Source organism: Cyprinus carpio, unplaced genomic scaffold (genome assembly GCF_018340385.1).
Source record: "Cyprinus carpio isolate SPL01 unplaced genomic scaffold, ASM1834038v1 S000006481, whole genome shotgun sequence".
NCBI classification, from domain to species: domain Eukaryota; kingdom Metazoa; phylum Chordata; class Actinopteri; order Cypriniformes; family Cyprinidae; genus Cyprinus; species Cyprinus carpio.
The window spans coordinates 269,201-286,558 of NW_024879156.1; the positions used below are offsets into that span (position 1 = coordinate 269,201).

Sequence of the window (17,358 nt, forward strand, 5' to 3'; positions counted from 1 at the left end):
ATAAAAAATAAAATACTTTCATGATCATTTTATTTAATGCTTGTGCATGACAGCATACTAATAATAATGATGTGCCTCATGGTAAACCAAATAATTATTACATGATGGTTAAAATGATCTCTCTCTCACTCTTTCTCTCTCGCTCTCTCTCTCTCTCTCTCTTTCATGTAAGGATTCTAAGATTATTTGTAGCTACCAAGAATAATAATATAAATTTAATAAAATTTGAATTAAGTGCAGTTTAATGCACTTGACTAATTTGCTTAATTTTGAAATGATAATGTTTCATTCTGTTTTGACTTGCCATTTCAAAGACTACATATTAACAATACTACACTTCGTTAAAAAATGTATGTGATCATTAAACCATTATCATGCATCTTGTTTATCATGGGTCACATAATATGCTGCCAGATCTTAGCCTGATTTGGTCCTCCCATCACCTGACTGATCTGGGCCACACTCCTCCCACCAACAATCGGCCCTCATATTGTTTGCCAGATCCCCGCCCTGCCGTCATTGCCACACATGGCCCAGCTCTGGCTGAAAGGGTACATGCCATTGCCGACAGAAGTACACCAGATAAACCTTTATAACAAAACTACCCCAAAAACTTCATAAATGTCTCTAGCTAGCAGGGGACACCGTTTGCCGAGAACACGCTAATGGATACACACTGCTTTCTGCTTTTTGTTCCTTAGTTCCTCAGATTGGGATCTCATTTCTCCATGAGTATTTTGAGCCTTAATGGGGTTTGATATCTGAATGTGTCCTTATGTTCATTTATTTGTGTTGTTGCTTGAGGATATGATTTGGCTTGTGGATTCATTTTTTTGTTTGTTTGTTTGTTTGTTTTGAGGTATGCCGTTCTGCTGAAAATTCTGTTTTTGATACATTTTGCATTTGTTTTTAATTTGACAAGATGTTGGTTTTCTTACTGCTAAAAATGATAATATTGCAGGTTAAAATGATTGCAAACTGCAGCAGTATAAATGCATTAATCAAACACACTCATACAACATTTCTGACATTTTTCCTGCCCCAATTTTTTTATTTATTTATTATTTTATTTTATTTTATTCTATTGCTTTATGTGAACAGATAAAAATCATATAGTAGAGTGAATTCACTCACAATATCATTAACTTTTCCTCCGTCTTGGCTCCACTGACTTACTCGTATCGTGTCACCAACTCCCATTGAAAATGAGTGACATTCGGTTGCTCGTTGCTACAAATCACTGTCAGTTTGAAAGCTCCTTAATAGATGGATGGTTGAAAATGTGCACTTTGCAATGAGGATGAAGACACAATGGAATGGAGGTGAACTGCCTTGGGGAAGATTTTATGCTATAACAAAAATGGGGTTGAAAGGAATAAGGAGGAAGTCGTTTCAAGGCACTGCTGAGAGTTAAGGGAAGACTTTTAAAAATAGGCTGTAGTGTGCCCAAGGTAAGTGTGTAGGGCTTGCATGTAATTGCAGGATCTGCGGGCAAGAGGACATACGGAGCATGCGCTATTCATGGAACTGGGTTCGGTCCTCTTGGAGTGCTATAATGGAAATATATGGCAGCGGAAATGAGGCGAAACTAACCTTTCACATGCTACAATCTGCGAATCCCCTCACTGCACACTGGTTCATGCGCTCTTTCTGCATACAGTTGCGGTTTGTTGCAATCCGATAATTGCTGGGATGATGTTTCTCAATCACATTGTTTACATGTGTTTACGTTTTCAATGCCATGTGAACTCATTATCGGGTTAATGAAGCATATTTGTGCATGGAAGCATTCATGTATGTATGTCAGGAAGAGTACATTATGTTTCCGGGAAAAAGTACATTAACCCAATGTAGAAACATATGGACATATGTGTCTCTGTGAAAGGTTTCTACTTTTGGTTTGTGTGCATGAATGGACTGGTGCACATTTATAATCCATAGTTTAACACAATGAGAAACATATGTTTATATAAAAGCTACTAAAAAATAATAATAATAATAATAATAATTGTTGAGGGAATCAGGGTGATGCCAACTTTCAGGTTGACCCAAAAAAATACATAATCACTGCAGCACTCAGTATAAGATAATATACAAGATGATATACAAATTGCAACTCAAAATGTGCTTTTTATATATTTCCATGATTATTTCTTGTTTTATGTTTATTTATTATTATGTATTTTTAATCAAACACTATATAATGGAATCATTTTGGGACAGGATTCTGTGGTGTGATGTCTCTTTACACGACATCTCCCCATGTTGATCCATTCATCATGACTCTTGTACGCTCCCTACTGTTGCAAACCTATGCCCTGCAGTGCACTCTATCTGTATCTCTCTTTCTCTCTTTCTCTCTCTCACTCCAGGCTTCCCACTCCCCACGGAGTTCCTTAAACCCAGCATTCTGAGGATAAGTGATAAGCTATCTAATTATATTCCTCATTTACAGCCTGATCCATGGGCTGATTCTTCTGAGCCACCAAACCATGGCCTTACTTCTACCAGCGGGGAATGATCTGAATGTATTTACCTTATGCCTGCAACTACACACACACACACTAGCCTTTACAACACACTACCCCGTGGATTATGATTTTGTAGCTGTAGTGTAGCATGCACGTAGCACACATGCATTAGCAGCAAGGTGTTGCTGCAGCACTGGTGTCTGATAAAGGGGTGCAGAGGGTAACATTCCTCTCCACCAGCCTGATATTCCCCTCACTACAGCACTCCATCTGCCTCATACTCATCTAGATGCTAATTTATTCTAATAAGAGCCAGTTAATAAACTGCAATTACGAATCAGTCAAGAGACTCCTCCGCATATGATTGGCAGATGCATGATTGGTGGATTGGGTTGAATGTGTGTGTGCATGTGCATCTAAGTGCAGGTTTTGGCAGGGTTGGGGTTGGTAACCTATTAAGCCAGTAGCCCTTTCACTGCAGAACACAAGATCCAGGGGCCGTGGTTGGATCCACATTTAGGGTGTTGAGATTGGTAGGTTTAGGGGAGGAGATGGGTGGGTTTAAGGATGAGGGGGTGGAGACGGGTAGGTTTAAGTATGTGTAAGGTGGGAAGAGTTGGATCTGGATCCAACCACACCCTCTGGATATTGTGTTCTTCAGTGAGGCCCTCTTTATTAAGCAGGGAAGTTACTCCAAAGCTATCCTAGAGAAACGTTGTTTACCCTTTACATCAGCGCATTGCTTGTTTTGCATAATTGTGGAAAAATATTGCGAACCGTAGCATAAGTCAAAGTTCAAGACTCCACGAAAAAAATAATAATAATAATAACAAAAATAACATGAAGAGACACTCTGGAGGCCCTTACCTTTTCAAAATAGCATTTCCCTGGCATTGGCACTCTTCAGATTGCACCCTATAGAAATAGACTTGCAGTTGGCACGCTGAGTCTTATCTCCTCGGGAGACATGAGGCCTGCCGTAAATCAGTTCTTTTCAAGATTGAAAATGAAGACCAGACCCTCACTCCCTCACCCTTAACACAACTCTTAAATAGACCAGCCCACAGGAGACTCCTTTGAGAGTCTGCCCATTCAAAGCAAATACAATACTGCTCTTTCCTTTTAAAGCCAATTTTCTAATATGCCACTGCAAGGCCTTAGTACTGCACACTTGATTGGCAGATCCTACAGATGAGATCTTTAGCCTGCTCAGTTCAAGTTTTGCACCGCTCTTCAAGCGTGGGCCAGCAGGATTTGTCGATCTTGGAACTGGTAATGTGTATGTCAGCCTTGGCATGTGCTTCTGTAGTCCTCCAGGGCAAAATTTAACGGTTAAGCAAAAAATCTGCATCTTATTCACACACCAACAAATGAGGGTCATTATCTTGTGCACCGGATTCTCAAATGTCAAGGCTACTTGACGGACGCGCAGAAAGTAGGTGGTAAATAGAATGTGATGTTTTAAAAATATTCTGCTGAATGAAGATCGAATGATGAAGAAGAGTTTTATAGCATTTTAAAGAGCCAATTCAAGTGTCTGGTGTGATGCAGTCTCAGTAAAACATACTAGATTGCTGTAGTCTGTCTCATCTTCCACAACCAAGACCAAAGACTGGAAACTGCATGCTGTACATATTCATCTCGGCAACAATAAAATGTGCAATATACCTTATATGTAATATCAAATTAATTAAACTTGCACTAGAAAGCATTGTTCGGAATCTCATGATTTTGGGGCATGTACATTCCTGAACATGATGGATGCTTAGCCTCATGGGACATTTACACGACAACGTTTTCAACAAAAATGGAAAACTTTTCCTGCATTTTGTCTGTTAATTTACGTGACAACAGCCGTTTGGAGACCTGAAAATGCAAACTTTTGAAAATGGGGTTTTGAAGACAATTCTGTTGTATCAGTGTGTGTTAGATTGGGCACAGTGTTGCACACTTATTCCTGTCGTGTACATGCACTCTCAAGTTGCCAAGACCAAATGTGGGTACTGGGACAGGCCCATAGTGTTCCTATAGTTCACACAGTACAGCATGGCATTAGCAATGACAAGGTTGTGGGTTCGAATCCTAAGGAATTTGTGAAGTGATAAAAATGTGTCCCTTGAATGCAATGTAAGTCTGTCAAATGCAAATTTGCTTAATTTATTTTGCAAATAAACAATGCTGTTAGAAGGTAATTTCCATTCAGTGCATTTTCACGAAATTCTCATGTCTCTACATCTACAGTGTTGTCCTGTACTTCTGGAACTGCAGGACAATACGGAAAATATGCATGCATATGTGATATGAATCATTAGATATTAGCAAACATTCTGATGTTTATTTAAATTGATTTAACCTAAAATACTATTGTAACAAAGCAACACTTAATCTTCTGTCATTACGAAGAGATTCCTATGACTGTCTCCGGCAAACAGGAATCACACAGTGTTAGCTCACAGTTTAGAGTATGTGACGAGTGACTATGTGATTTTGTTCTCTCCTCAGGACCTCCGACCATCTCCAGCACACAGACCCATCAGGCTCCACACGGGGAAAAGGGACAGATCAAATGTTTCATCCGCAGCACGCCACCCCCAGACCGCATTGTGAGTTACTCAGCTCTCTCCTTCCAATGACTCCGCTCAGACAGGACTGCAGCTGTTGAGTGGGTGGTTGCTGTTTTCACATGGCTCGTGTGACTCCATTAGACTCAGCAAACACAGTCCAATAATGCATAACGCACTCATGAGTTACGATCTGTTTAATAAATGAAATTGCATCTCAAATCATTTGTTTCCTCTATATGAGTGAACGGGTATTAGACATGGCAGGCTTACAGCCCTAATTTTTCATTTAATGCATGCTTATGCCCTGTTACCACAGATCCAATTAGGATTTACCACTCTTAGATGAACTGTCTCCTCTCCGGGCCAATTTTTGATTCATTACTCACACTGTGCGTGTATGTGTGTGTTTGTGGCTGTGCGCATGGAAGTGCATAGGTAATCTCTGTGCGATGTTTACCCATGCGGCTTTGCTTTTATTGCTATGTTAAATGTCAGTTGAATGGGAAAGACTGCTCCTGTGGTCCGGAACAACCAGTAATAACTCTGGAAGTGCAATAATGACCATAAAGCAGGTGAAACAAGCATGTGTCTCTCTTTCCTTCTGAAAAGACAAGCTTGTGCACCAGCAAGCTGATTCAGAATAGTTTATGTCGGTAGGTGTTGGTCTACATAGTGGATACATGCTATTTACCAGGAATAATTGCTGGTTGTGAAGCTGGAAAGGAGCTTTAGCTGGTTAAGCCAGCCTGGTGGTAACCAGAATTTTTTTATTGAGTATTTTTATTTATTTATTTATTGAAAATGCCTTGAATAAGTAAATTTGTTTTGTTGTATGGTGCAACAGACTAGCATCCAAAACAACACATGCTGGTCTTTTCAAAATGGTTTCTTTGATCTTCATCAGGCCTGGTCCTGGAAGGAGACTGTCCTGGAGTCGGGGACATCAGGTCGCTACACGGTGGAGACAGTAAGCACAGAGGACGGAGTGCTGTCCACCTTGACCATGAGTAATATCGTACCCGCCGACTTCCAGACCATCTACAACTGCACCGCCTGGAACAGCTTTGGCTCCGATACAGAGATTATTCGCCTCAAGGAACAAGGTGGGAGCCAAGGTTCGCCAGGTTTCACCTTCTTTTCTTTAAAACATGCCTGTGATAGAATAGCGATGATGTGTTTCATAGCCATGTTTTGAAAGCACTGGAATAGAGCAGAATCTGAGTTATTTTTTATTTTTTATTTTTTTCATTACTTTCCATTTATCACTTTTTATTAATCACTTTACACAAGATTAGCAAGTCACATGTAAATCATATTAATGTCTTTTAATGTATTTATACCAATTTTAGATTACAAATTTGATTTCTTGCTGAATGATTATTTCAGAGCAAAACACTAATTGCACATTTAACTGCAACTTTAATAAATCATATAAATCTATTAACAACACTTAGCACTATTTAATTTGCAGCCTTGTTACAGTGATAATTTTTTCTCTCGTGCATTTCTTGAAATCTGTCTCCCTAGTGCTTTCATAGTTTTGATTTGTTTACATGCAATACATGTTAGTCCTGATTTGACTGACTTTACTGGTTGTTTGATGGATTAGTTCCCCCCAAAAATGAGAATTTGGTCATCATTTTTACTAATTTCAAACCATAATGATAGAAAATTGTACATAATGTGCTGGTTGTGCTTTTCTATTAAATTGCAATGAGTGGGGGCTAAAGCTTCTAAGCTAAAAAAAAAAAGAGATGCAAATGCTTAAAGTATCATAAATACAACTCTTTTAGGGTGACTATATTATCCTCTTTTTCTTAAATGTCTTGGTTTTGGCTTTGTTTTCCTATTGTCTTCATACTTTCTGAAGGAAAAGACCGAAACGTAGTTTAACAAATTGCATTTAAGCTTTGCACATAATCGATCAATTGTGGCACTGAGAAAGCGGCATCTAGAAGGAACGGTCAAAACAATGCAAATACGAAAGTAGTCCTGTTGAGAGCATGTCAGTAATAAAACATAGCCATAACCTGGGCATTTTAGCCAATATAGAAATCCCAGCCGGGAAAAAGGAGGTTGTAAGGTTACCCTAGAATTATCTGAAGTCTTCTAAATCCATACAATATCATTGTGTGACAAACATTTTTGGAAAAACTATTCCTTTAAAACATATATCTCCGGGTTTATAAGAATAATTCAGACATTAAACAGGCATAAACTGTGAGTACGCCGAGCCCGTAATGCTTAGTTTATACTGGGAGCCAGTAATTAATTTTGTGTAGGTACAGCTTTTTGTCTGACTCAGCCTCTCATTATCGTTTGGCTGTAAAATCTGGGCTCCATCTTTCGGTTTAAATATACCAACAAGAGCACAAATAAAACAGTTGAGTTGGCTCTAATTAACCTAAAGCCACAGCTTCTCAAAACACTCATGGGATTGTTGGAATCCACATTACACCCACGTCCTATTAGAGTCCGTAAATGATCCAAGGTGAACGATATCAACCCATGCAGTGTTCAGTTTATGCACACACAAGACATGTTACGTGTGTGTCATGCACTGAATGTATGCGATAATTGGCATAGCTGCAAATTGTCAGATTAAAGTTAAGGTATCTGAGTTTTCCCTAGAAGGTGATGGTGGTGTTAATTGCCTGTAGAAGTTCTTTTGAATAGATGCTTTGAAGGTGCGAATGTCTCTTTGACACGGCATTTGACATTCTCATTTGTTCCATGCTAGTGCGAATCTGGAAATATGTTCAGGAGCAAACGGTGGCTTCTGTGTTTTTGAGCACATATTTACTGGATTTACCCGTCCTGCCCATTTTGTGTTATTGTAGAAGGCTCTGTTTTGTTTTCCAACAGATTCCCTCCCTGTTGCTGTGATCATCGGCGTGGCAGTTGGTGCTTTCGTTGCTTTCATCGTCCTCATGGGAACCATCGGCGCGTTCTGCTGTACACGCTCTCAGAGAAGTATGTACCTCTCAGCCCATTGTGTTCCTGCATGTCCATCACCAGAGAATGCTAAGTGCTACTCAGTCAGACAGAGACCAGCGTGTTAGGGCGTTCATGTCACTTCACAGAAACCAAGACTTTATTTCTTAAAATAATCTTATTTTCCATCGAGTGTTTGTGTAGGGTTGGGCGGCATGATAGTATAGAGCAGAAATGCATAATCTGTTTAAGATTTTTTTTTTTTTTTTTTGTAGTAAAATTCTTTTTATTTTTTTTTAAATACATTTTTGTTTACTAATGATACTATGATATAAAGCTTTTGTCATGCCGCCCTACCTTATCTCTGTGTTATTTCTCTTCCTTTTACCACGACCATCATCTGTCATAATCAAAAGAGAAAACAGCTCATCCATGTACAGGTTAGCGTCAGACAGCGAACAATGAGCTTGCAGTTTCTGATTGTTGGTGGCATTGGGTTGAGCATGTTGTTGTTGTATGCCACAGAAGACGCTCACCTGGTTATGCCTACACTGCCCACCTCCATCTGTGCTCAGCAGAGAGAACTTGCAAGCAAAATTAAGACAGAAAGTAAGACCTGTTACCTGACCGTCACCAATTATCTGTAAACATTGTTCTTCAATGCGTCAACATGAGCTGTGTGATTCTGATGTATCTAATGGTTCCTCTAGGGTTCCTCTTATCTTAGTTCTATGCTGCCTTCAAGTCCTCCTGGGAAGTTCCTACTCAAAGATTTGGCTTGTTGTAATTTGGATGTTGTAATTTTAATGGTGCATGATTTTAGTTGGAATAAGACGGACAATTTCATATCAGTTTCTATTTAATTCACTTTCTGACAAAGTCAGGAAAACATTTTTTGAAGAACAAGGTGCGTGACTGATGCTTAAGCTAAGTATTTTAATATTTACATTTGACCACAGTAAGTTTTTTTTTTTTTTTTCAACCCAATCATATTAGGATTGTTTGCTTTTTAATGTATAAATCATTACATATTGTTACTGACAGAAAACTTAGGACTTGATCTCATAAATATGCAAATTTAGACTTGACTTGAAGGCAGCATTCATTTCATGGATTAAAGCAATGTGAAGTGGCATGGAGTAGATTGCATTTTCCGTAATATTTCACATCAAGTGCATTACATTTAATGACATTGGAGTAACACTTGTCACTTTCCTCTTAGACCTCAAAGGCGTGGTATCAGCCAAGAATGACATACGCGTGGAAATTGTACATAAAGATCACAACGCAGCCCGAGAAAACGAGGATCACTCCGCCATGAAACAGCTCATGGTGAGTCACGTTCCGAAGGAAGAATTCAGTAAACATCCGGCTCGCCATTACCCCATCAGCACCCCCAAAATCAACAAACTAGCTCATTATGCTAGTCCCTGTCACATCCGTAACTAATGAATGCTAATTACCCCCACCTCAACATTAATAGCGCCTATCTCCCTCACCACTGCTAACGTCAAACCCATGAATAATTCAGCATAAATGTGAGAACCCCGCTGGCCAGCATGCCTATATTTAGCCCCCAGCCTGCATTTCCTGGGAGGACATAAGCGTGGATGTAACCATAGAGATGCCAGTGAGCAAGTGGTCCCTTTCTCCTGGAGCCCTTGGTGAACTTCTGTCAAAACACATGCTGCCACGATCTCTGGAAATTTCCCTCATTGTCACACAAGCCTCCGAGGCCCAGAATCAGAGTTCTGTGTGGGATTAAGATGTAAAACACACCACAGCATAAGACTTTAAACAAAAAGTGAGAGAATACCTCACAAAGATGGTGCTGTATTGCATATTTTTGCTAATGAGGTGAAGATCATTCATGGGTCAATTGACTGAGTTGATGTAGCTTTCCTTTTGGAATATCTTTTAGCATTTAGGAGTACCAAAGCTCACATAGTGAGAGTAACCCAGATTCTAACGTGTAAACGGATCTGTTGTTTGCCACAGATTGAAAGGGGAGAGTTCCAGCAGGAGTCCGTTCTGAAGCAACTTGAGGTACTTCAGGAAGAGGAGAAAGAGTATCAGCACATCAAGGTATGTGTCAATGGGATTTGAAGGAAGTTTTTATTTTAAGTGTATATTTATTTTCTGTCATAACCCCCTTTTTTAAGAATTAAAGCCTTATTAGCAATTCCAATTACCCTTTACATGTTTGCACTGATCATTGAGTATTTTTAAATGTTCGGGTACTAAATTAGCTAATTTTAGTGTAAGCTAAAAGAAGAACTGTCATAATTATAGTTCGAATATATGATCCCACAGTTAAGCAGTTGCAATTCTTGACAGAAGCTGCATAGCTATTATTCTCTCGTTTGTATTTAGAAATCAGTTTCATGGCCTCCCCAACCTTGTCCCTGTGGGATTGATTCCCTCCCTACATGTAGATGAGTGTGTAAAATGAGCTGTTGTGAACAGGGACAGCTCCATACAGAGTGCACACAATCCCTGTCGCCTGATAAAACCTGCATGACAACGCCTTTCTCGTGTTGTCATAGAGAAGTCACCTAAGGGTGATCATCGCCTCTCCCCTGCGGGATATGGCCTGCGCATCCACTCAAAATGGCATGCACATCCACATCATGGCTCCTGTTTTGCTTCTTAGCAACTGTGCTGATAAAACACCAAGGCAATGACAGCAGCCATGAAATCAAGTTCCTTCGCTTTGATTATTTCTTTCTGTGATGGATTTAAAAAGCCATGAATCTGAAGTCCAATTAAAGCTGAAAATTGCAGACTAACAACAACATTGTGTATCAAGGTTCTGCTTAATTAGCATATAATTATATTTTGAAATTACTGCTAAGTATTGTCACTTTGTCTCTTACCTTTGTTTTATATTTGCATGATCCTTGCCTTTATTAATGTTTCAAAACTGAAGTAATGGCACTACAGAAAGAAAAGCAATAGTCTGCGTTGCATAGCTGTTCTCAAGAAATATAGCTTTAGAAAATTATCAAAAGGACAACAAAAACATAATAAAGGAGGAAGCATTAAATTAAATACTGCAATCAAAGTCATTGCTATCTATACAGGTTTAAATTTATCAAAAGGACACCAAATAGTTAGCCAAAAAAATAAAATAATAAAAAAATAATATTTTGAAATAATTTTAGCAAAGATTAAATGTGAATACCACAGAAGAATTCAATTAGAATTAGATAAAATCACAAAATACGTATTTCAAATACTAATTAAGCTAACCTCCTCATGGTCATCTACTCCTGCCTAAATGGGAGGAGTGCAATCGTATTAAGATTTTTGATTATTTGACAGCAATACAAGTCCCACTGAGACTGCATTTCCAAAAGCTGACATACTGTAGAGTCTTCAAATGTTTCAGATACTGTATATTTGAGTATAAGAGCTTTGAAATGCATCATAACAGACTTAACCCTCTGGGGTCTGAGGTGATTTTGGGGCCCTTGAGATGTTTTGACATGCCCTGAGGTGTGACACTGGACCACAAAACCAGTCATAAGGGTCAATTCTTCAAAATCTTGAGCTTTCCATAGATGTATGGTTTGTTGGGATAGGATAATATTTGACCGAGATACAAATATTTGAAAATCTGGAATCTGAGGGTGCAAAAAAATCAAAATATTGAGAAAATCGCCTGTCCAAATGTCCAAATGAAGTTCTTGGTAATGCATATTAGTAACCAAAAAATTAGTTTTAATACATTTACAGTAGGACATTTTACTTAACATCCTAATGATTTTGAGCATAAAATAAAAAATCAATAATTTTCACCCATACAATGTATTTTTGGCTATTGCTACAAATATACCCAAGCGACTTAAGACTGGTTTTGTGCTCCAGGGTCACATTTGTGTTTATTTCAGCTACTTATAACATATTATTGGTCTACAAGTTTTTTTATTTTATTTTATTTTATTTTATTTTATTTTATTTTATTTTATTTTATTTTATTTGTTTATTTATTTATTTATTTATTTATTTATTCAACACAAACTGTGCTACAATCATATGTGAGCAAGATTGAGCATTCACACTGACAGTGACTGAATTGCTGGAGGTTACCAACTCTTTGTGCATTTGGTGTCTAGTAGTCAATCCCATTCAGCTGTATGCATCTGTGCATGGCAGCAGATCCTTGCATGTACTCCAATTGGAAGACACTGCATTGCTTTGATGCTTATTTGCCTAATGGTGAGCTCCTCACCAATGATTCAGATACTGGCAACTCTTTAAAATCAATTGCTAAAAATAGAGGCCAAGTTTATGCAGCTGCCCGCTGGTATCTGTACACTGTCAGTGTGAAATACCTTTTACCAACATTTTTTGTCATTACAAGTGTATATGCTCATTGAAATTGAGTTTTAATGCATTGTTTTTCAAAGGACCCTACTAATGGATACTACAGTGTAAACACATTTAAGGAGCATCATGGCACCCCAACCACGCTGGCCGGAAACCAGACCACAGAGCTCCGCCGAGACCCTGCTACAGCAACCACCGGCAAGCAGCGGGTTCCCACAGGAATGTCTTTCACCAACATCTACTCTACCTTGGGTGCTGGACCCAACCGCCTGTACGACTACAGCCAGCGGTTCGTGCTGGGAATGGGCAGCAGTTCCATCGAGCTTTGCGAGCGAGAATTCCAGCGAGGATCGATGAGTGACTCCAGCTCTTTCGTGGACACACAGTGCGACAGCAGCGCCAGCAGTTACAGCAAGCAGGATGGCTACGTGCAGTTCGACAAGGACAGCAAGGCCTCAGCCTCCTCGTCATCCCATTACTCTCAGTCATCATCCCAGAACTCAGACCTCACACGGCCACTGCAGAAACGCATGCAGACCCACGTTTGACTGCAGGAGATGGACAGAAGACAGAGGAATCCAGCGCTGGGGTTGGTCAAAGGTGATTGAATCCCCCCAACCCCACAGATGTGAATCAGGAACCAGTTCAAGCACATCTAGCACACCAGTTTAATTTTATCCTCCACTTCTTTTTCTTTTAACATTTCTTTGATATATGTGAATTTACTCAATGTCCAGATCTTATTTACAGCTCTGAAAAGCCGTACAGTTTTCAGAACCTCGTCTTGACCCTTCCGAATGCCCTAAATCTCTGGGCTAAAACATCCTCCAAACAACAGTGTGCCACAGTGATGTTATATGCCAATGGAAAAAGACACAAGACCCTGAACAGATCTAGTGTACTTGCTGTCATTCCAGTAACTTTGAAAAAGCTCTGAATGAATGACATCCTCAAAGAAAGCATAGCAACAATGCTCAAATGAACCCTTCGAAGAGAGTTGATGAAGGCTACACTCCATACCTCTGTAGTCCATTCACTCCTCTCCACCACTAGAGGACAATGGTCTGTTGTTCCTGTACATTAAAGCACAACTGTCAAAGTTGTATGTAACATTTCTCGATGCCTCTACCACAGCTAGCTAAACAAATGAAAAAATATAAAAGGACGGAAAAGAAAGAAAGAAAGAAAGAAAGAAATGTGCGAACTGAATTAAGAAATAAAGTCAGTAAGAATCTTTGGATTCTGGCCCCTCTGACAAAGGTTAGTCTGACATACAAATGTGAGATGTGGCTCTGAGCTGTCGGATTACCATTTAAAGAGAAGATATATTTGTGTACTTTGTCGTTCTTTCTTTCTGAACATTCTTTATTTTCAGTATTTAACAACGTGGTTCTAAAAAAATAATTGAACTTGCACTGGGAACAAGAAGGATGATGTAATCTTGTTTGGTTATGTGGTTATGAGAGGAGGGGTTTTCTCTTTTTTGAAATATTATTATTTCCGAAAACGGTTGATGTGAATGCGCTGATGATGGGAACAATGATGTTTGGATTTCAAAAAGATGCACTATATCCTGTGTCCTGCTGGGTGAAGTTGAATTATAACACTTAAAAATCTTCCTTTTGATCCATATACATCATCTGGGCTTATAACATGTGCTTGATATATTTTTCAAACTGCCTTTTTCTTGCAGAACAAAAATTTAGTTTACGTGGAGTGCCATTGGACTGTACAGCATTGAGTACACTCACTGTTATAAGTGAGCAATTTTTGTACATGTTTTTTTGAATGGAGTATGGGTGTTCATGCTTAATGTAAATGTATGTTGTTTTGTTTTTTCCTTTTTTCAATGTTTTGGTTTACAGTACTGAAATTGCAACTCATGGGACTACTTATAACTCAAGCACTTCTACACTCAACACATGTAAAGTAAAATCACTCTTAGACTCGAATCAGCATACTGAAATCAAGCTAACAGCAATTGAGCTGGCATTGCACACTATGTATGATGAGCAGAAAGAGACAGACTACCCAAAAGCCAATGTCGTGGTATATGAAAAGCTGGAAACTAGAGACATTTGACCAGTTAAAAAAGAGACAAAACCTTTGGCAAGAGTAGAAGCTCCAGACAGACATGCCTCCAGCTGTTCTGAAAGTATAACTCTTCCAGAGTTCTTCGCAAGAGACTTTAGCTTAAGCTACAGTGCCAATGATGCTGACCCACTTGCTTTGCCAAAAGAAATGGATGCATTTGATTGATTAGATTATCTGCTCTATTTCCCAATTCATTTTGCGTTTTGGTCATTGCTATCCTGGGGAGAAATGTTCAGACTGCCAAAAAAGTCCAAATTATGGCAGCATGCTTCAAGTGCTAGGCAAGAGTACAGCCATTATCTATGTGGTGTTATATTAAGTGGCATAATTATATGAAATTGCCACTGACCCATTATAAGGAGGTTCAGGCTTATCCCAGTATGAGTACCAACTGTGCTTACATCCAGTGATACCGACACCTTTTTCACTGCCAAAGTTTCCTGGGTTATATGACACTTTGATTCTACATTTAGTTGACTAACCGCTCCTGTCCTGACCTATGATTGGAGAAACAGATTGGGCGTGAAAGCTATAAGCGTGTTTTGCTTATCGAAGCTTCCAACACTTTTTTATCTCCTCTTCAAGTTACCATTCCCCCTCTCTCATAAACATAAATATGACCAAAGGCAATCCCTCATATAAACAAGCAGGAGGAACTGTGGCATCTTGCACTTGAACAGCAAAGATCTTGGTTTTGACCCAGAGGAAGAGTTCTGATTTGTACCGACCTGACAATCCCTCCCTACAACCGAAAACAATGCAAAGCGTGACGCTGCTGAGTCAGTCGGCGCTGTAAGCACTTTACGTATGATTATATTTGTGGCATTTCAATGGGTTTCATACATGAGTGCTGTTGGATGAGTCTAATTTTACAAATGGATTGGTGCCCATTGTGGGGTTTAAACAGGAAAAGGCCTGTTTCAGTGCTGATAATGCAGCTCAGTCCTTACTACACTGTATATAAATCCCTTATGCTCTCTGTGTGTAAATTTGCAGTTACTTTGCTTTGTTCTTTAGTCAGTTTGATTCATAAAGTGCAGAGAGCAAATCAGACCATTGATACTGTACAAGCAATCACATTTTATTTTATACGTTTTCCACTCTCAGCCATAGGCAGAGAAGTGTTTCAAATTAAATGTCCGTATGTTTCTTACCTTGCCCTTGTCTTTCTGTAATCGATAACTGTTTCCTGCAAGGTGAAATGAAAATATACGGACTTAGAAATCTCCAAACACACAATAATCCAGCTTGCAACGTGCACTGAATTTAGATCCAGGGTTCCTACACCTTTTGACCATTTTGTGATTTCTGGAGAAATCATTTTAGTGAGATTGACCAGAAATTGCTGTTTTCGAGTGAGAGGAATAACCTTAAAGCTGAGCATAACTCAATGTTGAAGATATCTGTGGGTACCCTGTAAATGTGGAAAATGCCAAATCATAATTCTCAATTCAAACTATTATCAATTTTAAACATAGGAGCCAAAGTTTGGATTTCTCCTTGTTAAAATGCCTTATCCTGTACTGCAGGTTAATAAGCAGAGACAATTATAATTAAGCCATTTGTAAGCAGTATGTGGCTAACAAAACATTTCTCTGTTTGTTTGAATCCTGGCCAGCCACACATAGCAAAAATAGCTCAACCAATGGCATTTGTTTGGAGGCGTGGCTCCCTGTTAGTTTGTCAATAACAGATGAGAATGAGAGAGGACACCTGTTTGAAAACAATTTTTGCAATTCTGAAAAATGTTGCGTATTGCACAGAAATTGCACACTTCATCTTTAAATCACATTTAATGTTAATCATTTTAGTTAACATTAAATTAGAGTTACCCATAACTCCAGACATAATCCAAATCAAGGGCAGCTACTATACCAGTCCTTCTGCCACTGCATTAATTTATCATTTGCAATGCTAATACAGCCGTATGGATATTTATTATTTTACATGAACATAACAAATTATACCATATGGACTAGTCAGGTCTTAACCCCCCTCCCCTCCCAAAAAACAAACACACAAACAAAAACAAAAAAAAAAAAAAAAAACGCTATTCATGTAAAGAAGCTGCTATGTGCTTAAATGAACATGGCGTCTGTAAGCAAGCATTGCATTATGGCTGTTGTTCTGTATGAGTAGCTCTCCAAACTCTTTTGTAGCCTGTGTACTTTTCTTATCGCCCAGCCCTGGTGAGTTTCAATCCCTTCTCCCACTGGACCGCAAGTCTTGACCGCTTTAGGCTCCGGATGGTCATGCACTTACAACCAAACCAAACAGATGAACAAATACCAATCTGGCTGATATGACAGGGTCATTGCCAGCCGCAGACAGCAGACCACATTTATGGCTTTTACATTTCACCCCTGACATTTCAGTACAGCCAGGCGGGCCACTGGCTCATGAAATGTTATGAATTCCCCTCTCTCGATGATACAGTTTTATATAGGCCTCTCCATTATGATGATCCCAGAGCAAGTTTTGTTAGAGGATGGTTACAGTCGAAGCTGCATAGGCGTAACATTGTGTAATCATTTCTGTATGCAACGAACGCATTGCATTGGTGATTTGTGCTTTGTTAAATGTTCAGTACGTAAAAGAGAGGGAAATAACATTATGTACAATGATGGGCAGCTCTTTCTGAATGGTTTGTGTTAATCGTGTCATTTCTTCCTGTCCCAAGCAATTTCTTCATGACATGTGTACTTATAATTTGTTTCCACAAACCAATATATCATTAGTCTTCAAGTGACGTGCTACTGCCGTAACAAGGATGGTGTGTGCACAGAAGTCGAGAAAATCGGTCCAGCAGTTCTGAAGTTATTATACTGTAATGCACTGGCATTATAAAAGAAGGTTTCACCACTATTGTTTTTTGCAGTGACTCTCTCTATCAGTAAAAGCATTAAAAAGATGTACTTTACCTGTAATGGTCCGTGATCTTATGATGCTTTGGCTCTGTATAT

General features: G+C 39.0%; 1 protein-coding gene across 7 annotated transcripts in view; it reads left to right on the forward strand.

Annotated features, from left to right (window-relative positions):
* Positions 1-16,394, forward strand: part of LOC109073893 (kin of IRRE-like protein 3) — a 203,576-nt gene extending 187,182 nt beyond the window's left edge. For 2 of the 7 annotated variants that reach the window (XM_042754245.1, XM_042754246.1), the window contains 7 exons: positions 4,974-5,074; positions 5,940-6,150; positions 7,901-8,008; positions 8,495-8,578; positions 9,192-9,301; positions 9,968-10,054; positions 12,382-16,394. In XM_042754245.1, coding sequence (XP_042610179.1) covers positions 4,974-5,074; positions 5,940-6,150; positions 7,901-8,008; positions 8,495-8,578; positions 9,192-9,301; positions 9,968-10,054; positions 12,382-12,849 — 1,169 coding nt within the window. In that variant the 3' untranslated portion in view covers positions 12,850-16,394. The remainder of the gene's footprint in view (positions 1-4,973; positions 5,075-5,939; positions 6,151-7,900; positions 8,009-8,494; positions 8,579-9,191; positions 9,302-9,967; positions 10,055-12,381) is intronic. The other 5 variants (XM_042754247.1, XM_042754248.1, XM_042754249.1 and 2 more) reach the window with 5 other exon arrangements.
* Positions 16,395-17,358: the final 964 nt, after the last annotated feature.